General features: G+C 42.8%; 5 protein-coding genes across 6 annotated transcripts; 3 read left to right on the top strand and 2 right to left on the bottom strand.

Moving 5' to 3' along the window:
- The first annotated feature begins 799 nt into the window (after positions 1–799).
- Positions 800–3,682, top strand: Eh (Eclosion hormone). 2 transcript variants are annotated; one of them, XM_018000959.2, is made up of 3 exons: positions 800–1,197; positions 2,901–3,029; positions 3,095–3,680. In XM_018000959.2, exons 2-3 carry the CDS (start codon positions 2,921–2,923, stop codon positions 3,277–3,279), a joined length of 294 nt encoding a protein of 97 aa, XP_017856448.1. In that variant the 5' UTR covers positions 800–1,197; positions 2,901–2,920; the 3' UTR covers positions 3,280–3,680. The 2 variants fall into 2 exon arrangements, with proteins under 2 accessions (XP_017856448.1, XP_089323447.1); XM_089467321.1 differs by lacking the exon at positions 800–1,197 and having other exon boundaries at positions 2,767–3,029; positions 3,095–3,682.
- cysu (peroxidase homolog) lies at positions 3,660–24,766 on the bottom strand. The gene is made up of 10 exons (XM_018000957.2): positions 24,185–24,766; positions 15,111–15,269; positions 8,547–8,629; positions 8,372–8,462; positions 5,949–6,337; positions 5,713–5,886; positions 4,728–5,658; positions 4,390–4,668; positions 4,226–4,322; positions 3,660–4,159 (listed from the first exon to the last, which is right to left on the bottom strand). Exons 1-10 carry the CDS (start codon positions 24,193–24,195, stop codon positions 4,112–4,114), a joined length of 2,262 nt encoding a protein of 753 aa, XP_017856446.1. The 5' UTR covers positions 24,196–24,766; the 3' UTR covers positions 3,660–4,111.
- Positions 8,881–10,345, top strand: LOC108609222 (bifunctional arginine demethylase and lysyl-hydroxylase psr-1). Its single transcript, XM_018000958.2, has 5 exons — positions 8,881–9,124; positions 9,217–9,408; positions 9,467–9,778; positions 9,852–9,981; positions 10,041–10,345. Exons 1-5 carry the CDS (start codon positions 8,921–8,923, stop codon positions 10,124–10,126), a joined length of 924 nt encoding a protein of 307 aa, XP_017856447.1. The 5' UTR covers positions 8,881–8,920; the 3' UTR covers positions 10,127–10,345.
- Positions 10,778–11,283, bottom strand: LOC149270295 (vasotab-like). The gene is made up of 2 exons (XM_089467305.1): positions 11,025–11,283; positions 10,778–10,953 (listed from the first exon to the last, which is right to left on the bottom strand). Exons 1-2 carry the CDS (start codon positions 11,227–11,229, stop codon positions 10,880–10,882), a joined length of 279 nt encoding a protein of 92 aa, XP_089323431.1. The 5' UTR covers positions 11,230–11,283; the 3' UTR covers positions 10,778–10,879.
- On the top strand, positions 13,801–14,310 carry LOC149270294 (uncharacterized). The gene is made up of 2 exons (XM_089467312.1): positions 13,801–14,051; positions 14,119–14,310. The coding sequence occupies exons 1-2, from the start codon at positions 13,847–13,849 to the stop codon at positions 14,190–14,192; spliced, it is 279 nt and encodes a 92-aa protein (XP_089323438.1). The 5' UTR covers positions 13,801–13,846; the 3' UTR covers positions 14,193–14,310.
- Positions 24,767–25,614: the final 848 nt, after the last annotated feature.

Below are 25,614 nucleotides of genomic sequence, written 5' to 3'. Positions count from 1 at the left end.
TCAAACTTATTAAGTCCATACACATTCTTTTAGAAAGATTTAAGTAACCAATGCGAAATATATTCAGTTATTTAACTCTATGTAATATTCCTAGCTAAAAGAGTTGTTTAAGCTGTCAAGCTAGAGTTAGAGATTTTCATATATCCCTAGATTTGCCTAGATAAGTTGTTTGCTTTTAATTATCGTCAATAATTACCATAACAATCAAAATAGTAATTACAATAATAATAATAATATCTATATCTAATCATTAAGAAAGTCATGAACGGTTCTTGTGGCGCCAGCTAGCGAAAATTTTTGCAAGCTCACTCCAGAGAGCTGCCACACCGGCAATAAAAGCAAGCAGTTAACGAACGGGATGCGTTGCAAAGCAGTTCAATTATTTGAATTCTAGACTAAGGAAAATGAAGCTGCCAATTCAACACAAAGCAAATTATAGATAATGATAAATTATGAAAATGTATCTTTAATTTAGTTTTATGTACACGATGGTGAATATAACAAAAAAATGTGTGTGTAATTACTTCTCTAGTACACAGTATTCACAATTTTAACAAGCAATGCTTTAAACGCCACATTGAGCAGAGCAAGCAGTGCAGAGCAGTTCCGAAGCTAAACTAATGTATATATGTTTATATAAAGCAAATAATAATATAAACTATATGAAATATATATAAAAAGTTTATTAAGAATAAAACATTTAACGACAAGTCTATTGATCATGATTTATTGAGCTGGCGAGATTTATAGGCAAGGAAAATGCAATCCCTATAAGCTGAACAAGCTAAGCTTATATTTCCTGCTTTAAGTCCGTAGCGACTTCTACAGCAATGACGAAAGAAACGCAATTAAACTGGATAAGCGACATCCAGCCCGAGCACCGCTGAGAAAACCACTCAAGAAAGTGGCTGCCACTGCTGCCAGCGGAAGTAAGCTAAGCTGGCAAGCATATATTCAATTAGGTGTTTGTTGCTGAGACAAATTGATTAATTTGCCAGTGGAAGCCCATAGCTGCCCTGACAACAGGCAAACAATATAAATACACTAAGAACTCTGCACTGCGGCAACAGTCGGTGTAGAACCAGTTTTCAGCAAACAAACCCGCCGCCAACGCCGAATCTTCGCTTTGCCAACGAACCCACCCACGTACGCGTTTAAGCCGACAAAACGTTTCCAGATCTTAAGATCGAACTACCGGTGAGTGTCGAGTGCTATTGCTGTGCCGTGTACGTCATCAGAGCAATTAGCCAAAACAAAAAGCTGTTGTCCGCTCAAGTGGCACGCCCACAAAACGTCTGTGACGTAGGCGCTGCACTTAGCACTCAATTCACATTACTCATACGTACGGCGCGTGTTAGCAATTAGCTCGAAAATAACAATAATAATAATAGTAGCAAAACTGTCTAAGTTGCATAAAATTAACATAACTTGATATTTTCCCACGATTTACATAGTTGACAGGCTAATATATGATTTTGTTTGCGCTCAAACTGTATACAAAAGTATAAACAAAACAAACTTTAAACAAAATTCCGAGAGTTGATGTTTGGATACTCTTACAGAAATAATCGTAATATACTCGATATTGATTGATGGCTTGGGAAATCAATCTAACTAAACTAACAATAAATGGAATACCAAAATTGAATTAGAATAGAATGAGAATCAATTTATTTCCAAGTTCATTGAGAGATCGTCTCTATCTAGCTCGAGTAGCTTGAGTACCCTCTGGAAGGGTAATGGAAGTGACGCTACCGTTGACAAGCTGCCAGACAGCGTGTAGCCACTGGCTGGCTATCGCGCTAAACCAGTCGCTGGCATCGTGTCCGGTTGGAACAAAAGAATTTCACGCATTTTATTGGGGCGTAACTTATTCGTATTGGCGCCAGCGCCAACACCCGCTGGCATCTGGACTAGCCGGCTCTCCCAACTCTGTTCTACGTTGTAAGCTTTAAGCTGCAGTCATTAATTAATGAGCGATCGGTTGATCGGCCGATCGCTGATTGGGCAGCCAACAACTACAACTGGTCCGCATTCGATTTGCATTAAATACAGTTTTTAACACACGACAACGGCTGCAGTTGGGCTCTGGCCGATTCCATGACACTTCCTGCTGTTACTTTCCGTGCGATTCTCTCAGCTTTCTTTCCCAAAGTCGGTGAAGTTTTTTTTTTTTTTTTCACTATTTGCTCTTGAGACTGGGGATTTTTGTGCCAACTCACCGCCAACTATTTAGTTGAAAGTGTACTTTTATTTAGAATAGATGAAATTTCGACGTATTTTATTTGTTTATTAGTTTATCTCCACAATAGTTTAAAACGCACTTTTATAATCACTAAACTATCTCATTAGAATTTATTTTTCCAAACCGCCCATTTACATATTCTAATGTTAGACGAGAAATATTTTGATTGTTATTAAAATACCTTTTAATCTGTTGACCACGCGACTCCCATACATAAGGCTTTGCTGGTTCCTGCCAGCATTTAGAATGAGAACAATATGTATTCTAATATATATCACATACATATACATAAAGTAATTTGCATACAGAACATCAAGCAAATTGGCATTTTATTGAATTTGTATTGAGTTGAAGTTGTTCTTCTTCTTCTTCTTTTTGTTTGATAACCTTACGTACGGCGAGCTCTCTGAGACCGGCTTGAAGCGTTGTTGTAGCCGCTGCCGTTGCCGTTCAGACTTCTTGACGTTGTTAAGCTTTCGCATCTGTGTTTGGGTTGCCTATAAAATAAGAAGAGACAAACGTGCGTTTAATTATTTCAACAACGCACTTGGCGGACAACGGTCGCAGCGCTGTACTCTACCATAAGCCAAAACAATTTTGAATCGTATATTTATCTAAATAGATTGATATATATTTAACTATTTGCTTGACTTAGATCTTGAACTTATATCAGCCATGTGCAGCAACAAGACCCTACTGCTGGCTAGTATTGCATTGGCCGCTCTGTGCCTCATGCAATACGGAGAGGCGTTACCGTCGATCGGGCACTATGGCAAGCGATTTGGTAAGTCGTGAGAAGTAGTTGGGGTAGTCATACGTTTAAGGTTAATTCGTCTTCTTGATTTGTAGATCCCATGGGTGGCATTGATTTCATACAGATTTGCCTCAACAATTGCGCACAGTGCAAGAAAATGTTCGGAGACTATTTCCAGGGCCAGACCTGTGCCGAGTCCTGCCTCAAGTTTAAGGGCAAAGCGATTCCCGATTGCGAAGATATCGGCTCTATAGCGCCGTTTCTGAACGCGCTCGAGTAGAGCTTTCAAAGATGGCTCTGCCGTGTATTAACAGTTTATTTATATATGTGTATGTGTATGTGTGTGTGCGATTATTTATCGCCTGTGACTCAGACGCGTTTTTTGGGTCAATGCGATGCGATGCGATGCGGTTCGATGCGATGCGATGCGATGTTTAACACGATCTTGGTTGACGACTACCACGACGACGACAACGACGACACTGAAACTGGCGCTTACTATACGATTAAATGGCTTTAACTATAATGCTTACCTAGAGTTTCCGGCAAACCTCAGCCTGGGTTTGCCGCACAACACGTAACCGATGAAGTTCCTATAGCACCTACTTATATACATACTTATACTTATTAGTCTTAACCAGCATTAAATAATTACAAGAATTTGAACAAACATTAACTCTGTTTTTATTTTATTTAAATCTTAGATTTTGCATATACAAAACTTACAAACGAAATATTCGTATGGTTTAACTTTATTCAAGGCCTCGCGTGTCATGACGACCTTCCTCGTTTCCTTTCTTTTTTCACTTACCCTGTACTTTTGCTATTTTTAAAAATAATACATATATACAAAAAATGTATGGATAATGCATGGAAATGTTGGAAATCACTATGGAAAATGGCAGTGTGCACCTACAACTGACTGGCTTTAGGATGTATCAGAGCGGAAATTGCGTGGCAGCGGGAGAGAAGACTAGTTAAAGAGACTAAGCGGTAGAGAGAAAGAGAGAGTTGAAAACTAAATGCTGTAGATGTGTGGGTTTTCTTCTTTGCCAGATGGTATAGAGAGACGTCCAAAATGGTGTATAGAAATGGATTGTATAAAATGATGTTTACTTTCTAAAGTTGAGCAACGTTTCGGGTATTTCGTTGATATAGTTCTAAGAGTAGAAAGAATATACATTATGTAAAGCTATATATGCTTATACTAAATGTGCCTGACTTACATAGACAGACGGGTCCAGGCCTTGGTTGCCGAAGTCGGCCCACTTGCTCAAATCGATGGAGGGTATAATGCCGCTCTTGCAGGGCACGCGCGGATTGCTATGGATAAGACGAAAGTTAGATCACATCACATCAGAGCAGATCAGATCAGCATTTATTAACTCACATTTCGTGATCTGGCAGAACCATGGGATATATCTGTACGGTATCGATCAAGTCGGTGTTGTCGCAAATCAAACGTGAGAGTTTGGCCTTGCGAATCTCTTGCAGCTGCTCGGGCGTAAAGGACGAGGGCTGATTGGGCAGCTCGTACCAGAAGCGATCGCCGCGACGCAAGTAGCTCATCTGTGTGGCGATGATGCAGGCAAACGTGGGTCCCAGCATGGAGCCAGGCAGCGACTTCTCCGACACGCCGCCAGACCACAGATCAATATCAGCCGGATGTCTAAGTGGGCGAAGCGAATGATTCACGAGTAAAAGCCAGCAACATAATCAACTACTCACTCGAATATACTGCCGTAGCGCAGTACAGTCTCGTTCGGCATGGAGCCGTACATCTCATCCCAGGTGTTCGATGTGGGCAGACCACAGAATTTGCGGAACTCCATGTAGCCGGGTATGCCGAATTCGCGTCCACGCTGCATGTTGAACGAGACCAGGTCCATGCCGAAGCGAGCGCCCTCCTTCTTGAAGAGATGATTGGTGACCTCTTGGGTAATCGAGTCGTCCATGGCCTGTGCCACCTGATTCATCAGACCCATAAAGTACTCGTCCAGCACGCCGGCTCTATACAAATCGTATGGACGTCGAATCAGGTCCGACAAGCGCTTTGAAGCAATGAATTTGTGAGCCTTGGACCAGCGCTCCACGGCGGTGGGCAGCAGCGAGTGACCGAAGCGGAAAGCAGCGCCTGCGAACGAGTCAATGATGCCTGGATTGACATTCGGATCATAGCCATCCCAGTAGCCATCCTTCTGCAATACCAGGCCAAACTTCTCCATCACTTCTTTGCCCAGCAGGATGGGCAGGAACTCGTTGTAGGTGACGTGCTGCACGATGGCAATGTTGATGCGGCGCGCCTCCTGGAACAGCGTCTCGTCATCCCAGTGGTGGTTTATTTGGGCCAGGCCCGTGGCCAGACGATTGTGCTCCCGCGCCATCAGAGTGTGCATGCAGGTCAGCACTAGCTGCTCATTGACTCGGATCTCTCCGCCCTCGAAGCAGTACATGCTCTTGTTGGGCCGCGTGCATCCCTCGTCGGGTATGTCCAGCTTGAGTGGCAGCAGGTCCTTCAGGCCGTACTCCTGGAACACGGGATTCATGCGCATCAGGCCGCCGTAGCCGGTGCGCAGCTTGCGTGCAAACGACTCCTTAACGCCATACACAGTGTTCGCATCAATCACACCGGTCAAGGTATTGAACTGCTGACGCGAGCCTGAAATGCAGGGCATGAGTATTAGTCATCAGGCCATTATTGGGCTTAACTTACCCAAGCGACAGCCGGGTCTGGGCGAGGGGAAGCCGCGCACGAAATCAATACACTTGACATTAAAGAGCCGATAGAAGTAGTCGTCGTCTGGGATGCGTATCTCGTTGCAATATGGATGCTTCTTGTGCAGCGGCCGCTTGCAGCACTCCTCCGGATCGTTGCGATTGATGGGGTCTGTAATGGGAGCGAATCGGATTCTATTCAACAATTCAATGCGCACAGGTCGAGCGACCTACCCAGAGGCGTGCCAGTCAGCGTAAAGTCGTGATCCATGAACTGGCCCCAGGCAATGACCATAACGGTGCCTGCGTGATCATGATACCCATCGTCTGGGTGCATTGTGCGCGAGACCACACGTGAGTAGGGCAAATCGCGACCGGTTACCGAAATGCGCGGCGCATTGATGCCGTCCGCATAGAGTGGGCCGATCAGACGCTGAAACGGTGCATTCGCCGCGCCCCAGGTGGGATGCTCAATGTTATTGCACAGTCCGTCGAAGCGACGGTATTTGCCCGGCCGGCACTCGACGCCCGCAAAGAACGGCGGACAGACCTCACGAATCAGTGTCTTCGACGTGTCTATGGTGGGTAGACCCTTCTCGATTTCCTCATAGGACAGGCCATAGCTGCAAGAGAAAACGCTAAATCAGTTGCCTGACCAACTATGGCTAAATGCTGACAAATTATTGCCAGCTATAACTGTATTGGCTGCGGATGTCGCCCAACTTGGCGTTTTCCTGTCGCGCCAGCTGCTTAGCCCGTTTGGTTCTCCTTTGATCTGTTATTTTTCAATCTTGTCAGAGAATTGCAAAACGATCGAATTAGCCCGGCTCGCAAGCGGCAGGCAATTAACGCGCTTTTGGCCCGGCTTACCGAGACAGACACTGATGCTGATATTTGAGATTTGAGATTTGACGTCGCCATCAATGACAGAAAAAAAAAATTTGAAGCCAGTTACCGTTTTATGGAATCGGACTGCGAGGCCTGTGGTCCGTGAATTAAACGCGTCTTATCTTGTATCTAATGCAGCGCAGAGTGCTGGAAAGCTCTGAACTGGCGGCTGCAATATAAATTACCATCCGCCACTTCCTCAAGTGCATGGGAAAGTGAGAAAAACGGCACTGGAAAGGGCGCCAAAGGTAGGCCAGAGCTATTGTTGCTGCCTCTGGCAGATGTGAAGTCAAAAAAGAAAACAAAAGAGAAAAGAAAAGCTACAGCATTTTACAGTCAATTGGGCTGGCAGTTAAACAGACTGAAGGTCCATAAATTAGAGCAACTGAGGAAATGGGCAGAAAAACTTGAGGCTATTAAAAGGAAACCTTTCAGCAGAGCGTTAAAACCTTTCGAAAAGGCATTACCAAATAACTGATCTCGAATTGGGTGGGATAGATAATAGCATTCAGTGCCTGCAGCCGGCTAATGCTAAGGCAATTTTTTCACTGTTATTTATTGTTTAAAAATTTGAATTTTTGTTGTTGGTAAAACTCCAAATAGTTATTGGTAATTAAAAAATGTGTATTAAGCCGCAACTTAAGTCTTTGAAGTTGGCGGTGCATTGCCTCAATAAAGCTCGCAGCTGGAACTGAAAGTTTGAGCACACCTCTGAGGGTTTCCAATAATGTACAAAAATATTAAATAAATTGATTCAAGACAGTATTATTAATAATATCTCTGTTAGCATAAAATTGCCATTCTAATCCTTTAGCTTATATCATCGACTTGAATAAAAATTACTTCACATATATGCGAAGCTGAGACTGTATAATCATAGGATTATACAACTACAACTGCAGCTGTTGCTGCAGCTGCTACGACTGATGATCCTCGAAGCCAAGCTTTGCATTCATATTAGATGAGCAGGAGTGCAGGGGGTGGAGGCTGGCCAAAAAAGAAAGTCAAGCTGCAACTGCGAAACGGCTGCTCTGACCAACTGACTCGGCAGCACGATTACCCACAAGCGACAGTTGGCCAACTGCAAGACTGCAAAACTGGTAATACTTTGTTGCATCCTCAGCTGGCTTCTGCTCGTTTTCTTGCCGGGGGGAGGGTGGGGGGCAGCCACTCGCGCACTCTCACTGCGACTGCCATCCCGAACCGACGACGCATTGCATAATTCGCGTTTGTTTACATTTTGCGCAGCGAGCACAACAAATAGCTAGCAGCCAAACAAAAACAAAAAACATATTTTTGGAAGCAGGTTAAAAAAAATGCAGTTGCGCCAGTTTGAAGACGACTGACTGTTTGCAGTTGCCCCATCGACAGCAGAGCTACAGGTGGCCAAGTGGCCATCAGTCAAAGCCACCGACAGCGACGGCGACAGCAAATTTGGCATTGCAATTAGCATTTGCATGTGCCAAACTTTCAAATTTCAAATTCATCTGAGGCTGCAGAACCTTGAGAGCAGGCACAGCACCAATTCAGTTCAGTTCAGTTCAGTTTAGTTCGGTTCCAGCTTTAAGCTCATACATATTTATGACTACAGGCGGTCTGGACGGAGCTCAGCCACAGCAGCAGCCACAGCATCAGCATCAGCATCGGCAGCACGAGCACGACTTAAGTGCCATGTCATGCGTTATTTGGCAATCGTTTATTGGGGCTGTGGGCGTGCCAGGCGCAACTTTCAAATGCGTTTAGCATTTATTACCGTAACATTTACTTACGTGCGAGCCAGCTGTATGGATATGTCGAGCAGTAGCTCGCCCACGGTGGCCAGCTCCTCGGGCTTCCAGTCGGACTTGGGCTCGGCCACACCTGAAACGCGTATCAGAAATATATATACATGTATATAAATGTCTATGTATGCATGTATGTGTGCAATGCTCTTGCTCTACTTACGTATACGCTTGCGTGCATCTACGTAGGCCGCATTGATGGCATCGTAGGTAATGCAAGTGCCCGTGCCAGTGTTGTAGGGATTTCTGCAATGACAAAGGCAACGAATGCCACACACAATTCGATTATTGAATGCTATTGACAATATCAGACAATTTGTCGTTATCACATGCTAACCACGCACACGCACACGCACACAAAACACTCAACCACCACCAGCAGCAGCACCACATACGCACACGCCCGCACCGTCTGCACTCGGTCTGATAATCGAGTTATTGACAGGCGAGCGACTCGAGCAGCTGGCCAGATGTCGCTAGGCGAGCAGGAAACGGAAATGTTGGCCACAGTCGACTACGCGACTCGGCCGAGGCAACATGGAGCAAGCACGCAGCCAGTTGAGACGCATTTTGTGGACTCATCGCAGCGGTGATCCAAGTGCCACCATGCAGCAGCTGTTGCAGCAGCACTGCTCAGCCTCTGGGTGCAGCCAAAAGCTGCTCAGGCTGACCAAAATCTTGTTATTATGTGTGCTGGCCATATATTTCTTGAGTTACTACCGAACGGAGTTGCAGGGACAGGTGATGGCATATGCGCAGAATTGTTGGGAATATATTTGTAAACATTTATATGTATTTTATTTTATTTTACTGCCTTTGTAATGGATTTACAGCGCTGTGCTCTGGCACTGCCACGCCCACTGCGCTATGCACTGCGGCCGCCCGAACGCTGTGACTTTTGTGCGAATATTCAAAGCGTGCCACGCCTTAGCAATCTGACGCCCGGCCAATTCGAGGCGGAGTACGCATACAGTGGAGCACCCGTCATAGTCAGCGATGCCATGCAGAACTGGACAGCTAAAACGGTGAGTGGGCTAACGAAATGAGGGGAGTCTCCGCTTGGCTTATGTGCAATGCATTTAGCTCTTTGACTACTGGTACTTTCGGGATGTCTATCGCAAGGCTAAGCGGAAGGAGCGCATACGCGACTGTCAGTTTCTGCCCTACAAGACAGGCTTTCGGGACATCTACGAGGCCTTGGACATGACGCCGGCACGCGTCAACCTCGAGCCGAACGAGGCGCCGTGGTACTTCGGCTGGAGCAACTGTCATGCGGAGACGGCCGAGGAGTTTCGTCGACACTATGGCAGGCCCTATTTCCTGCCCGAGCGCTCGGAGAACAATGCAGTCGATTGGTTTTTCATTGGCACCGCCGGACTGGGCGCCCAAATGCATGTGAGTGACGGAGCTCCCTCTCTCTCTTTCTCTCTCTTTTGATGGTCTCTTTTAATTCCTCCACTCCTGCCAGATTGACAATGTGCGGTTGCCGTCGTGGCAGGCACAGCTGGCGGGCAGCAAGCGCTGGCTCCTGGTGCCCCCGCCCGAGTGTTACTTTCAATGCCAGCGCTTCGATGTGGTCGTGCAGCAGGGAGATATAAGTGAGTATCGCTTGCAATTATAGAGCTGCCCATGTGATTGCCAGACAATTGTTTTGCAGTCGTTCTCGATACCAACCGATGGTATCATCAGACATTTGTGCAACCCGGCGCCATTAGCCTAACCATCGGCGCCGAATATGACTAACTCAGGCCGAATCCGAATTCGAATTCCAATTCGAGTTCGAATGCGGAGTGGGTTGCTCCGAACAGGAAACAAAATGCAGCCGCAGCAGATACCGCATCTCGGGGCATAAATAAATAAGCTAAACTCTAACTGTAACAGTAACAGTAACAGTAACAACTTAACTTAACATTTAACATTGCATTGCGTTTGTAGCCGGTTTGTTAATTAAATGCCAAAACACGCAAATTTCTCGTCTCGCGACTTACTCGCAAAAGGCCCCTCGAAAAAGAGGGGCACAGCGACTTCCTCAAATGGAGCGACATGTAAAACGCGTGTCAGGTGACAACGATACATGTTAACAATGCGTAAGTATTAAATAATTACAAAAACAACAACAACAACACACGCAGCGCACCCAAGACATTGCCCAGACACGCAATGCAAAATCCATTTAAGCTATAGACGACATTCTTCACGAACTTGCAGCCATATCTAGAGTGCAGCATTTGCAGCTGAGCAGCCTAAAGATATTTAACCAAGATATGTGGCATATGTATATCATGGGAAGCGACACAGTCTCACAGAGCTTCACTATTCATGCTTGTCCACCGTATGACTGAATTTGCATTCTATATTTATAGTAGAGCAACACCCTTTCAACACAATGATACCTTTTGAATAGACTGCATAGAGTTGCTTTTAATAGTCATACTATACAGATATATATTTACATAATACATGTATATATACAATCAATTCCATTGCAAAGGATTCTTAGAGGGGCCTCAAGAGCGTCGGGCAATCCCTACTATCCCTAGAGCATTTGCCCGTGTTAATGAGAATCCAATCTGAGTAAACGAATGCACATTAAGCAGTTGGTAAATGTGAAGGATTTTTGTTTATCAATCTTTTGACTTACTTTGTTTTCTGACGCATTGCTGTCTGTTTAACGCGCAGCTATTGGAAAAGGTGCACGCGCTAATTACTCGACCGCGTCGCAAAATGGCGCACACGGGCTTATAGTCCTGGGTGCATATCGTTGGGCAGTTTGACCTCGGTCTACTGGCACCGGAGAGCACACAGATGCTGACGACGATAAGCAATAGGAGAGTCACCGATTTCATGTTGAATGTACTAGCTTGAAGACTGAAGGAACTTCTATAATTTCCCTGGATTCGGCTGTGGTTTATATACAGCTCAAGAGCACTAGAAGGCTGTATAAAACAATGTTGCATATTATATTCATTGACAAGAATGAAACACATGCCATTTCGGCTTTTGATGAATACAAGATTCATTTAATGCTCTTCTAAAATACAATACAACAATTTTACAATATTGTATATTGTCAGAATTAAATGCTACACTTGTGGGCTTCTGCTGTGCCGTCAAGTTATTGACCTCGAATTCGGCTGTATGTAAAGACAGAGTCATGTGATAAGAACAGACGAGCTACAGTTGAAACCGCACAACAATATAAATATATTCTTATATTTATACAATTAATAACAATTTTAGTCAGACAGCCAAAAGTAACAACCATTTCTGTCTGCTATCAAGTTAATCGTAGTTGGACATCTCAATAATACGTATGATCTGCTAGTCACATGAAAGACATTAATCAATTCGCGGAAAGTCAACTTATAAAAATGTTAAAGAAAACTATGTGTAAGACCTGAGTAATCGCTTGAAAATAGTGCCTTAATTTCAGACATTTTCGAGATTGCGAAACAATTGAAAATAGCTCCACAAATAATCGTATGGATTCTAAACTATAAAGATTATTACGCAAACAACATCATCTGTTGAATAACTACAACATTAAAATCAAGCTGACTAACCCATTGTCAAAAGATTAGAGAAAATCCCTTTTAGTTCATAATACATATAATCCCTTTGATATTTACAATTAATGGCATTCAATTGTCTATATAGGTATACGCATATATTAATTCATATTTCTGTATATGAAGACTTTCAAAGATAAGATAAATATCTACTTAATGGCTTATCATAAAGTATAAATCTATATATAACTGCAAATGTGTTAGACAGCATATCTAACAACCATGGAATGTAAGATTTTTCAAAAATTTTAAACGCATTAATTTTCCACACTAACAATACGATAAATTAACATTTATTTACATAATACATGCGCCTGTTAACGCATTTATTATAAGCCAAACTTTCAATATATCTCGCTTAGTTGGGGTGCTCGCTAAAGACTGCATAGATTTTGAATAGTTTTCTTCTTCTTTTTTTTTTTTTTTTTTTTTTTTTTTTGTTGCATTTTTTTGCGTGAAAAATTTGTCAAATGCGAAATAGCGGCTGGCACTTAACTGGTCCGCCAGTTAACTTAAAAATTTATTGCTGATGGAAAGTTCAATGTGCGCATTGCACTCAGCCAGCGGGCAGTCCGAGGTAAAGTTTTGGGCCAGCTAGAAAGTTGCTTGCATGCGGCACGCACTGCAATCGACGTTGCATGGGGCTGGGACTGGGACTGGGACTGGGACTTGCTATCCTGATTGGGTGGCTGTGGCACAATGAATGTGCCTCTTGTTGCACTGTGAAATGAATTCGCGTCTGCAGGTGCGCAACTGAATGCTTCCTGCTGAAAGTGAAACTGTAGTTGGCTGGCGTGGCGTATGCGTAATATTGCGAGTTGTGAGTTGTGCGTTGTGAGCCGTGAGTAATTGCAAAAGCGTGTCGTAAAACGATATGCACACCATCCGAATATCAGTTATCTGTGCACGCGTAAGATTTTTGGGGCCTTGTGGCAGCGCAGAGAGCTCAGACGATCGCCGGCACTACCTTGCTTACGCAGACAGACGTGCGGCGGCGAAATGTAGGAGGAAACTTTATAGCCGCAGCAGCAGTTGCAGCAGCAAAAGCAATGAAAGTGTCCCGGGTCGTGAAACCTGTATTTATCATTTAAGTAGGTTGTTGTGGCTGCAATTGTGGACTGAATATTTGCCGGCCGCAGCAAGGCTCCATAGCCAAAGCGAAGCCGAATAGTGGCCAAGTCACGTTTTGCGCCAGGCAACCTCAAATTAGCTCAACTCGCTGCTGACCCCTATATAAATTCGCCATGGCCCGATCGTGCGACATTTAAAACGGTAACTGTTTGTGGCAGAGCCGCAATTTTTGTGGCGCATGGTCAGAGTTCAGGCATTGTCTCTTGGCACTTTTTTTTCAAAGTCACATTTCGAAATCGTTTGCCATCGATAGAAGAATAACAGCAGCTGCTGCCATGCTGCGAAACAGGTGCTTTTGGCGGCAGAAGTGTTGCAACGCCATTTATTTGTATAGCTGTTGTTGCTCACTTTGTTCGTCTCTGTTGTTGCTCAGCTCGCTGCAGCTGTCGTGCGGTTTTTACCAATAAATCTGTGGCGGCCTGTCAAGTGCCGTCAAGCAGACGCGCTCGCATCACATGACTCTGTCTTCACATACAGCCGAAGTCGAGGTCAATAACTTGACGGCACAGCAGAAGCCCACAAGTGTAGCATTTAATTCTGACAATATATTGTAAAATTGGTGTATTGTCAACAAGAGCATTAAATGAATCTTGTATTCATCGTAGACAAAAGCCGAAATGGCATGTGTTTCATTCTTGTCAATGAATAGAATATGCAACATTGTTTTATCCAGCCCTCTAGAGCTCTTGAGCTGTATATAAACCACAGCCGAATCCAGGGAAATTATAGAAGTTCCTTCAGTCTTCAAGCTAGTACATTCAACATGAAATCGGTGACTCTCCTATTGCTTATCGTCGTCAGCATCTGTGCGCTTTCCAGTGCCAGTAGACCAAGGCCAGTCTGCCGAACCGCATGCAACAGGATCTATGATCCCGTCTGTGCCACCTTGAAACGCGGTCGAGTAATCAGCAGGTGCACCTTTGCCAACAGATGCGAGCTGGCCAAACAGCGCTGCGTCAGAAATGAAAGTAAGCAATGACATTTAAATTTAATAATCCCTCACATTTACTAACTGCTTTCTGCACTTTTATTTAGATTGGGTTCGTGTTTCTAATGAAAAATGCAAGAGGAATACCAGGGATTGCCTGAAGCTCTTAAAGTCCCCCTAAGAATCCATTGGACTATTGAAACTCTTTGCGACAGATCTACAACAAATTTGTTCTTTTTTCATGTCATGAAAATTTTTATATTTCTGTTAAATAAATACAGGCACGCCACAAAAGCAAATTCCGAGCAAGACCTATACTCAAATATAATGAATATAATTTATAGAATCTACTGCAGAGTCTTTCTAATCCTGCTCAATCGCTCCCTCTTCAGCTGTCCCTTAGTAGAGGCGCATCAATTTTTCTTTATTTTTGTATAAGCCAAAGACTTTATAAGCCTAAGTTTACTTCCACAAAGAAAAAACTATTGACAATCCGAGGAGCTGTCACAGTAGAGTCACAAGATTTCAATCTTCTTTTAGGTCTGATGATAGACTAAAAAGTAATTTATATATTGCAGTATTCCCTCAAGTATAAATTTTAGCGTCTACTGCTAATGGAGCTGTTGATACAGACAGTTGCCCAAGCCAGTCCTGCCCCAAAGCAGATCCAATCACTCAGCGAGCCTTTGGCAACTGACACTGCAGTTGACTATGCGGCGGTTGCCCGCTGCGTTGCTAGCTCCACTCGGGTGCAAGTACGTCAGGCCTAGGCACGAGTTGAAGACTCGCTCCCAGGCGTGCAACAGTTGCCCCTGTTGCCCATTTGGCAAGACAAACAGTTGCAACATGCCGCCACGTTGTTGTCGCTGCTGCTACTGCAGCTGTTAATGATTAGCTCAAAGCCAACTGTCGCCATCGTTGTCGTTGTTGTTGTCGTAGGCGTAGAGTATCGACAGGCCGTGCACTTGCCCCCGCTGTAGCCGCAGTCAAGATTTATGACTGACAGCTAAGCTTTTTGTCGTTTTTGGTGTCAACGTTCAAATATTTGCTCGCAAACGTAACCCAGAATGCCACTTGAACATTTTCTATTTGTACTTACAGCGTGCCGCGAAACAAATTTACATTGTAGTCGTAGACAGAGGAGCGACCCGGTCCGGCCAGCAGCAGGGCGCACTCCGAGCCATGCGGCGACTGCAGCTGTGCGCCAAATTGATGATATTGCGACTGGGCAGCACTGAACAGGCTCAGCATAAGTATTCTGCAAATAGAGACAAGAATAAGGCATATTTATTGGCAACTAGCAGACGTGCATTGGATTGACTTAATGTCTTTAGGCAGAGAAAGTAACGTTGGCTATGAATATGTCGATTAAAGCTATAGGCCTATAGCGTGGCCTATTCAACAGAAACAACAATAACAACAACAACAGCTATCGAATTGCTGTCAGTGTAACGAATTTGAATTTCATTGTCTTTGTCTGTCGATTGTTGTGTGCCACGCTCGGCGGCGCCTGGCTGCTTGACAGCAACAGGCAACCTTGCTTTTATTGAGTCCAATTTATGACTTGTGGCACGCGTTGATGTTATTGGCTTGTTAGCCCATTGTCAACTCCACAGAGCCAAACACGTAAACATATTTTTGGTCAATTGTTAATGGTCTTTTATAAGTTTCGATTGTAAAGCCAGCAGCAGCAGCAGTGAAAGTGCCCTGTACTGTGGCCTGGTATCTGGTCAAGTTTCATTTATGATCTATTGCCTTTAGTCTTTTTTTCTTATTTTGATGAAAAGAGCTGCTTAGGGCATATCGCACTGTTTCGCTCTTCGGTATTGTGTAAGCGCAATGAAACGCACTTAAGTCCTTTCACTTTCCACTTCGCATTCAATTTGCTGGCTTGTACTGGGGCTTTCTTTCTTGCCAACTGGCCAAACACAAGAAACAAGTGTATCCCATTTCAGAGCAGCCCATTGATGCCGCCGCGTAATCTGAGCAACACGGTGGCAAGTGCACTGCCCTTAGCAATGCAGAGTACCATATATGACGAGCTCTGCAATGCTAAGTGCAGTTGTTAAACAATTTCGAAAATTTAATATTTATGCGATGGGATGCGCTGGGAAGAATTATAAATTTGGCATAAATTGTGCAAAACATCAAGATGTGACAAAAGCTCAGCCCCATAAATCCTTAATCTAAATGCTTATATATTATAATTGTTAATTTATCTGTATAGTCATATATCTGCTATGCTAACTCATCGTGGAAATCGAATGAGAGCTACAATTTATGTTGTATTCAGATGTTTGATAGAGAACACATTATGCTAAGCTCTCTCTATCGCTCTCTCTCTCTCACGCTCTCCCTCTCTCTCTCTCTCCCTCTCGCTCTCACTCTTTCTCTCTCTCCCTGTTTGAGAGTCATTTTACTGGTGAGGGAGACTCAGAGTGGCTAGATGGACTCAACAATAAAAGAGAACGAATGAATATGAATGAGAACAGCTAGATGTAAGATAAGTAACTGACAGCGATGTATGGTAAACGGCTTGTCTCTGTTAAAAATCATATAAATAAAACAAAACAAAAAAAACTTATACTCAAGTCATCTCTGTATCATATGTTTAATCAGTTTGGAATATTTAATTTCTTCACATTCTTCGGTTGATTTGACGGCTGGTAAACCTTTAACTTGCCCAGCCTACATTCGCATATATTTCAGTTAACATTTAGCTATTGTGAGAGACTCCGCCTTTTCTGGCTCAACAGCTCTTCAGAGACAATCTCGAGTTGCAAAAATAAATAAAAACGTACATAAAAGCATTTGAATAGGTACACGAAGCAAAATGGTTCAAGGCAGCATTTTGAAATCATAAGCCGTTAAATGCGAATAGCGTGCAATGCTGGTAATTAAATGGCCAGTAAGCTGGTTGCTTGGACCGTTTGGCTTATGAACCGTCAAGCCAAGGCAATTAGAACGCACCAATAGGCTCCCAATTGGCGCCCACGCAGTGATTGCCTAGCTGAATTCCAATTGGACACGCCTCTCGAAAATCGAGCTGCTGCGAGTTGATTGCATGCAGCCTGCTGCTGCGTAAGTCAATTAATTGTTGCTCGCCACTGGGGCGACAGCATTTGTGAAAGGCGTTCACGCACACATAATAATAATAATAAAAAAAAAGAGACAAGAAAAACATACAAAAAATAGGCAACGTCCTTCTAGCCGAAAGCCAAACAAAACGACAATATTTTTTGCATATTCACGCAGCGTCAAGTTTTACACCTGCCCGCAAGAGCCAATTAATTTTTAGCTCGCATACCTATCTTAAATATGCAGAGATACACACATATGTATATGTATATATGCACATACATACAATATATTTTTATATGCCAAATTGTAGCTGCAGTTTATCTAACGATCCAACGCATTTGCATCGCACTGAACTCTGGTCCAGCTCAGCCCCAATTTTGCTGGCAGCTGGGTGACCATATTTGGACTTGGGTCGCCACTGCTGTCCTCTTTGAGTACATGCCCAAAAATCGGGCGACCTTTTTCGTCAGCTATATGTGCTGCAGTCGGGCTAAAGCCACAGCGAATTAGGGGCACATACAATCCGTTAGCAATATCTGTCTGCTAACGATGCAGCACACTCAGTTTTGAACATTGTTAAAAACATACAAAAATAAAATATAAATAAAAAAATAAAGTAACTGCTGTTATATGCCCTAAAATGGAAGCTATTAATCTGCGCATATTAAAAGCGCGTCCACAGTTGACATTTGTTAATAATTTTTACCAGAGTTACGTTAATTGCCGGTTGCATTGTTGTTGTCCCATTGTTGTGGCATTGCTGGATGTTGCATGATGCTGTGCATTTGCATTGCACGATGCCCGCCGCCACCTCTCGGTTATGTCATCTCTGACTGGCTGACTGGCTGGCATTCATGTAAGACCCAACACAGCTCATCGCCCAGACCCAGGCCCAGGCCCAGGGGCGCGCCAAGTGCATAGAGGACCTTTTGTTGGGCTTAACATGTGGACTCAGTTTTTGCGCTTACTGCGGCTTAAGATTGTGCTTACCACATCGCTCAGCATTGTCTTTCGGATTTGTATGTAAATTGCTCGCGCCTCTCTATACAAAGTGTTGAAACGCGCATAATTTTCCCTGATTAATATTACTCAAATAGCATATGGAAGCGCATGCACAATAGGCCATTCAAGAGCGAATGAGCTGACTAGTGAAATGCAATCTTAAGATGCAACAATCAAGAATGAGCTTAAGCGACAAATATGTGACTTTGTCAACTCTCATTATATATGTAAATACGGGCATATTTGTTGGGCACATTGTATACATGGAAACAGTCAAAAATGCCGATATGATCGGCAATCAGCTTATTGCTATTTATAATTTTTAAATATATTTAAATATATAAGATATAAGATATAAGATAAGATAAGATAAGATATTAGATATATAAAATTTAATAAATAAATAAAAATAATAATTTATGAATAATGCACACATAATTAAGTGTCTATAAAATATGTTTAAGCAAGCTAACTAAAGGCTTCCTTTCATGTTTTATGGGCATTTGAAGTTGAAAAATAAAAAAAACGAATATTATGTTATATAAACGAATATATGTTATACACTGTATATGTTTAAGATAATTCACTAAAAGTACATATATCATAAAAAATTTATAAGATATGTTTGAACAAGTAATAATATTCAGTATTTTTTTAAGCTACACAATTATAGTCTTTAGTTTACCTAAGTTTAACTCGAGTTTCAATAATTAAATAAAATAAAATAATAGAAATGAAGTTAGCTTAAGGCTTAAAACGTCTATAATCCTGCAGAGTGCTAATGCCAACTTCAGTATAATACCAAGTCTTCAACTAACTGGCTGACAGCGTGACTGACAAAAACAAAAGCGGATCTGGCTAGATAGTCAAGATGACAAACAAATACTGCAGCTGAGTTCCTCCGCTTCCGGATCTATATCTAACTATCTGTATACCTCTTAAATTCAGTTGCATATCTTATATTATTTATTCAATAATAAAGCAATTAATAGAGATTTATTTCCATTGGCTAAACAGTTTCCATAGCAATTTGCAATTATAAGTAAAAATTGATTGTGTTAAAGCCACTTGACTTTGTGGTGCTTGAGATTGTGTAATAATTGGCAGTCATTCAAAAATATGAAACTCTCTGAGTGGCGGGCAACGCGTTAGCTGCAATAAAAACCTAGACATATGTAAGTGGGTCTTATTTCTATTCGATTGCTAATGTTGAATTCATGACGTTTTAATTGCCGCATTTAGTTTTTTCCATTTTCTCAATATTGTGTTGCGTTGGCCCATTGCTCAAGTCTAAGTGCATCTCGTTGGCCGGCCAGAATCGCGTCTGAGACTGACTAGATCAGGCTCTGGCCACCGGCCACTGTCATGTCTTCACATCCGCTCGCCATGCGAAACGCAACTGTGAAAAACATCAAATCAATAGCGCACACATGGCGCATACTTAATAAACTGTTGGCCAGTTGCAACACGAAGCGCATTTATGTGGCATTAGTGTCGCTCTTTTTTATCGACCACTTGTGCAGCGACAAACACGTTTAATAGATTCATGCAATGGGTTAATAGGCTCTACTTTAAATTGACCCAAAAACCATTGGCAATCGGGAACTTTTCAGTTTTGTGAACTGGAGTCGACGACGACATCTTGTGAAGGGTTTCATATATCACCGAATAGAGTTTAGCACGCAATCACTTGGCAGCAGATAAGCATCAGACATGGCTTACGTGCAGTTTATGGACTCGAATATCGAATTCACTCGATTAGAATGTAACGCGCAGACAGGCCAAAGCGCAGCAGCAGCAGCCAGAGCAGCTGTTGCAGCAACCCATTGATCTTTGTTGCTCATACGCCGCGTTGCACAGCTGCGCAGCCCCTGATAACTAAGTAGACGATCGGCGGGCTTATTAGCAGGCTAACGCCTTTGCAGATTTATAACTCGCAGTGTTTCGGCTAATTGCAAACAAATTGCAGTGCTTAGCGGCCAGTCAAATATTGTCTGTATCTGCGGCCACTTTCAATGCCAGCTTACTGACCAAACTGTTTGCCATTTTATTTTATTTTTTTATGTTTTATGAAGTGCAAAGCTCAATGCAAAACTAGCTGGGACTCAGAGCTGCGATCGATTGTAAATGCATAAATCAAATAAAAACAACTTTTGCATTTGATGTTGAACGCTGATATCGGCCTGCCTTTTTGTCCAACTAAACTGCCTTGACTTTCTTAGCCGAATCTGGCTGCGCAGTCGGTCAGTCAGTCACTCGGTCCGTCATGCAGACATCCTCATGCGACACCTACAGCTAAATTATATGCTCACTTATGGCAACGCCTTTCGCCAGTGCTCAAGCATTTGATTTCAACAATTACCAAATTGTTGCATGAATTCAATAACTCAGCAATTGTTGCTTCGACTTCAAATGTCTGGCAATTGGCACATCGTCGTCGTCATCATCATCATCATCATCAATTTAAGTACGAATGATGCAAGAGCCACTCCACTTGCTCTGCCTACAAATGAGCGGGTGATTATCGCTCAAGCATTGGTGGGTGCATTTGTATAGCAATTGGATATTTGGATATTTGGGTATTTGGATTTGTGTATTTGGCTATTGCATAGCGCCTCAGCATGCCAACATGCAGCATTTAGCGCTGCGCTTTGTTTAAATAGTTTTCCAGCTGATTTGGGGCGCTGCAACATGCTGCATAGTTTCGCTTTCAATTGCCCCATCATTTTGACAGGCGCACATGAAAAATACGAAACAAAAACCCTGCGCTACATATTTGGGTTAGCTTGACTCTCACGATCTATAAGACTTTGTTATTGTCGATCCGTGGCGCTTCATTCTGCATCACGATCGCCGACATCTACTGCATATTAATTAATGCCGCCGGCTGGCTCTTCTATACGCTCTTGACTGATAAGCGCAAAAAAAAAAAAAAAAAAAAAAACAAACAAACAAACAAACAAAAACGAAAAACTGCGTGGAATTAAAGTATGTGTACCAAGAGATCCAACTGAAATGAATTCAGACATTTCACTTTCGGTTCTCACGCTTCGCAGCCAACTAGCTCAGGTACAGAAATATCTAGCATACGACCCGTTGACACGAGCATATACATAACAATCACTTGTCACAGTTATTTGTAACACTTTCTCACCTCTGATTCAGCAAATTTGGCTGCTCATCTCAGAGAAGAGGAAAATTTCTACACTGTAAGCGGAATTAGCACAGACAACTGAATGAATTGCAATTTCATGGGTGATTACTGAGCATGCTGGGAGAGATGTAGAAGATGTACTTGGTGTTAACTCAACACACAAGAGTTGGGGTTAGGTAAATTTATGAGGAGTCTTCGGCTCTGGCCGTTCGTTATCAACTGCTGCTGCTGAGTTGGCTTAACCAGGCTATAATTTATTTCATTTGCACGCTTAACTTTCATTTGTTACGCGCCAAGCATCATTAATAGATCGCCTTTTGGCAAAAAAAAAAAAAAAATGCAATAAAATAAATAAGCAAATGCAAAAAGTCTATTAAATGTCCAGAGTAAATAAACAAATTCGAAGATAAAGCCTTATGTGGGCAGCTTGAGCATAATATTTTTTGAAAGCGAAATGATTTCGGTTAATTTAACATAATGTCGTGTATTATGGCGCATCATCAGTTGAAATACAATTTCAAAGATCTGTAAATCAAAAGTGAATGTTGGCCCAACATTCACTTTGAAAATCGAGCACTCAGCCAAAGTGCCGCAAAGCCCATCAATGTCAGGCGCACAGTTTTTGTGTTGAAAGCAAAAACAAAAACCAAGAAATGGAAAAAAAAGAGGCCGTCACGTGGTTAAAGGAGAGAGAAGACAAGGAATTGGCATTAAAGCAGTAATTGTAGCAAAGCTCATGACCAAAAATCGACTCAAGTACAAATTCAGCTCAAAAAGCCATCACAATCCACGGCTGCTGCGACTGCTGATGTCTTCAATTGTAAAACTTTTTTTGTTTTATGTAACACAAGTAAGAGCAGAGCCGAGCAATCGGTCAAATAAATGATACATATTGTGGGCCAGCGCTCATTAATACGCAGCACAAGGCCTCGTTATCGCAACGCCTCGATCTCCATTTGGGCGCTTTCCAATTGCCAGGCAACACGCCCACCGCATATCCACATATCGACAGCCGCGATTTGTGGCTCACCTGTGTGCTGGGGGTGCAGAAAGTGCATGCAAATGATCAGCCGCAAACGGTGCTGCTGCAGCCTTGACACAAATACGACGTGCAACGGCAAAGGCAACGGCAATGGCAACGATGCGATCAGGCACTTTGATTTCTGTGCAGCTACCTGTTGGCTTTGCTCAGCTCAGCTCAGCTCAGCTCGGCTCTGCTCTGCTCTGCTCTCTATAGTCACAATTATGTCTTCATTTTATAACATTTGTGCGAACCGGATTTCTAGCAAGTCACGCGGCAGATGCAGCCCAGTTTCAGAGCGGGGCACGCTGAGCGCGCAGCGCCAGTTGCAACAGCAGGAAATCAACTCGACATTGCACTTAAGGCAGCCTCGAGCCTGCCTGCCTTCTACATTTAAGGAGAAAGTAAAGTGGACAAATGCAGACGCTGTCGCAGACGTCGCAGACAGCCAACTGGTTCAACATGAATTCCAAATCGAAAAGAAAAAAAAATGAAATAAAAATAAAAATAAAAATAAAGAAACAAGAAACCAAAATGAACAATCATTTGGACAATTGTGTAACTCGCGCTGAACTTCGACTGCAATGTTAATGACCTCGTTAACGCCCCCCGTTTTCATGGCTTGGATATTTATTGTCTGCAAGCCAATGCTAATAGTCTGTTCTATTAATTCACGCTTGGTAATAGCTTTATTTTATGAATGCTGTCGGAACGCCCAGCAAATCGACACAAACGTGGCCAACAACTGACAATTTACAGCAAGGCGATAACTCAATATTGTTGCCGTAAATTATTGTTGGCCCAGTCTTGAGCTGTTGGCTTAGGTGCGAGCCCAGATGCCGTTAGCCAAAGAACGAACGATGGCAAAGAGAAACGAATATTTAACTATTCGCAACCAAGCATTGACTCGCAACTGACCTGGCCACGCCCACAAAGGCAGACGAGTCGACCGCCTTGCATTTATGCGACAATGCGCCCGAAGCTAACAATTCAGCTAATAACATATGCATGAGCGTATTCAATTCCGTGTAAGCCCATATTGTTTTGCCTGGCTTACAGACTTATCTTTCACCTTTGGCGCTGCTTAATTGCTTTTTAAATGAAACGATAGTCGAGCTGAGCTCAATTCAAGTAGGTGTGAATGACGAAACGAGCAGCGGGCAGCACTAAGCCAAGAGCATGACCTGTACGCTCATTAACTAAGCCTGCTCAGCTCTTGCCTAGAGGCTGTCTCCGATGATTTGTTTGGCTGTAGGTCGCTAACAATATCATTAGTTTTGTGCGCTCCGAGCCATGATTGGCGCGTGACAAACAAAAGATGTGTAGATGTGTAGAAAGTTTTCGGAAGCCAGCAAGCTGCGGATGTACGTACTTAGTTACATAAAGAGGAAGGGAAATGACAACAGCCAGAGAAATCATGTGGTACTCTAAGCCTTTCATAGAACTCATTAAGCCAAGCAACTTGAGCATGGGCCACTCACTGGGCCGCAGACAATCGAAAAACACCGTCAACCTGAATATAAATGTGATAATCAAAACACAAACATGGCCCAAGGTAGAAGTTTATTAAACAGCGTCAACAGAACGCATATAAATTTCTCCACCGGCCGGACAGAACTTTCCAGTGCCACGGCGCAGAGAAACGGTAAAATTTTTAACAGAAAGTTGTCATAACCCTAACAGGTAGGCACATAAAAATTACATAAAATTACAGGCATTCCCGAAACGAGCCGACTTCTTTGATTATAGTATTTGTGCCACACACGTTTCAAAATTAACTTGAAATATGTGTGTACTAAAGCGACATGAGCCATTCATGAAAATGCAACTCATTAGTGCGCCACACAAATGGAAACAAATCTGCACAACTGACCAACTACGATCTGTGGTGAGCGGGGCTGGGAATATAACATACCTTAAAATCATTTTCTTGACGTTGTACGTTGCCACTTGGCCGCCGATCGTGGTGACTGTTAATGACTTCTTTAAATGCGTTTTTGCGTCGATTTTCGCACGCAAAGACCAAAAGCTGCGAATTAATCCAATTATGGCCGGCGGAACGATAAAGTGGAACGTTGCGACAGCCCACGCAGTTTCTGATGATGGTTTTGCGTTTTTCTTCTTATTTACTTTTCGTTTATTTCTTAAACTTTTATTTTGACTTGGCCTTAATTATTTTTTGCAGCCTGTTGACTGGCCAAAGTGCAGCACTTTAGCTGCTGGCTTCAAACACGCGGCCACAGATCTATTTGCAAGTTTGTTGCTTAAGTCTTTTGTATTTGGTTCTGTTTAGGAAATGTCGAATTAACACCTGTTTGTCACTAATTTTCATAAATTTGCTTTCAATTTAATTTAATCACTGCACTTGTTGCATGCTGCGTTTGTTGTTCAACACGCTTCAACGTTCAGCACCCAGTTAACCGTTAGCCGCTTGCTGTACCGCCACGGCGTATGTCCAACAAATAACTGAAGTCGGCAGCCCATTGCTGCCACACAAAACCAAATTGCCTGCCGACTTGAATGCGGCTGCGTCAACGTCAGCGCCGTCGTCGCCAACGCCAACAGCGACAACAACATCGACAGCGACAGCGACTGCGGCAACAGCAACAGCAACAGCAACAACAACAGCCGCAGCAACATAATACCGATAGCCAGCCCAGACAACGGTCTCGATATTTGCCCAGTGCTTTGGTTATCAGCCAAGCAGCTGCCAACAACGCCGGCAAAACAAACGCCCAACGAAGCTGGCTCTGAGCTCAACTTTGAGTCGCTGCGTCGTGTTCGAGCTCGACTTGTGTTTGGGTTGTGTGCGAGTCGGGCTGCAGCAGCGAACATGTGTTGAGTTCACTCTCTGTGTGGTAGCTTACGGCGCAGTGGTGTATTAAGTAGAGTGCGTATTAAGTTCGTTGCCTAAGTCATTTGTACGCAACGCTCGCGACGCGCTGAGGCATTCGACTGATAAACTTGTAAATGCTATCGTAATTGTTGCCAATCAAAAGAAGACGACAAGCTGTAAAAAATAAATTTTTAATGAGTTTCTTAACTTAGAGTATTATAAATTATATAAGTTTATAATTATTAGTAATATTTTATATATTATAATATTCACTAAATATTCTGGTTTTTTATTATATATGTATAAATATTCTTTTATTATTTAATTTGCTTTATAATTTGTTTTAATTATTATATATTTAGTTAATTAAATATTTTAAATTTATAAAATTAATAGTCATATTTGACTAGACAAGATTTCTAAATTTTATTTAATATTTTTATTTATTTTATATACCACAAATATACATTTTTTATTTAATTTATTTTTACTATTATTAATAGTATTAA

This window comes from Drosophila arizonae, chromosome 2 (genome assembly GCF_054131065.1).
Source record: "Drosophila arizonae isolate 15081-1271.41 chromosome 2, UAZ_ARI_1.0, whole genome shotgun sequence".
Taxonomy (NCBI): domain Eukaryota; kingdom Metazoa; phylum Arthropoda; class Insecta; order Diptera; family Drosophilidae; genus Drosophila; species Drosophila arizonae.
This window is presented reverse-complemented; position numbering and strand designations above follow the sequence as displayed.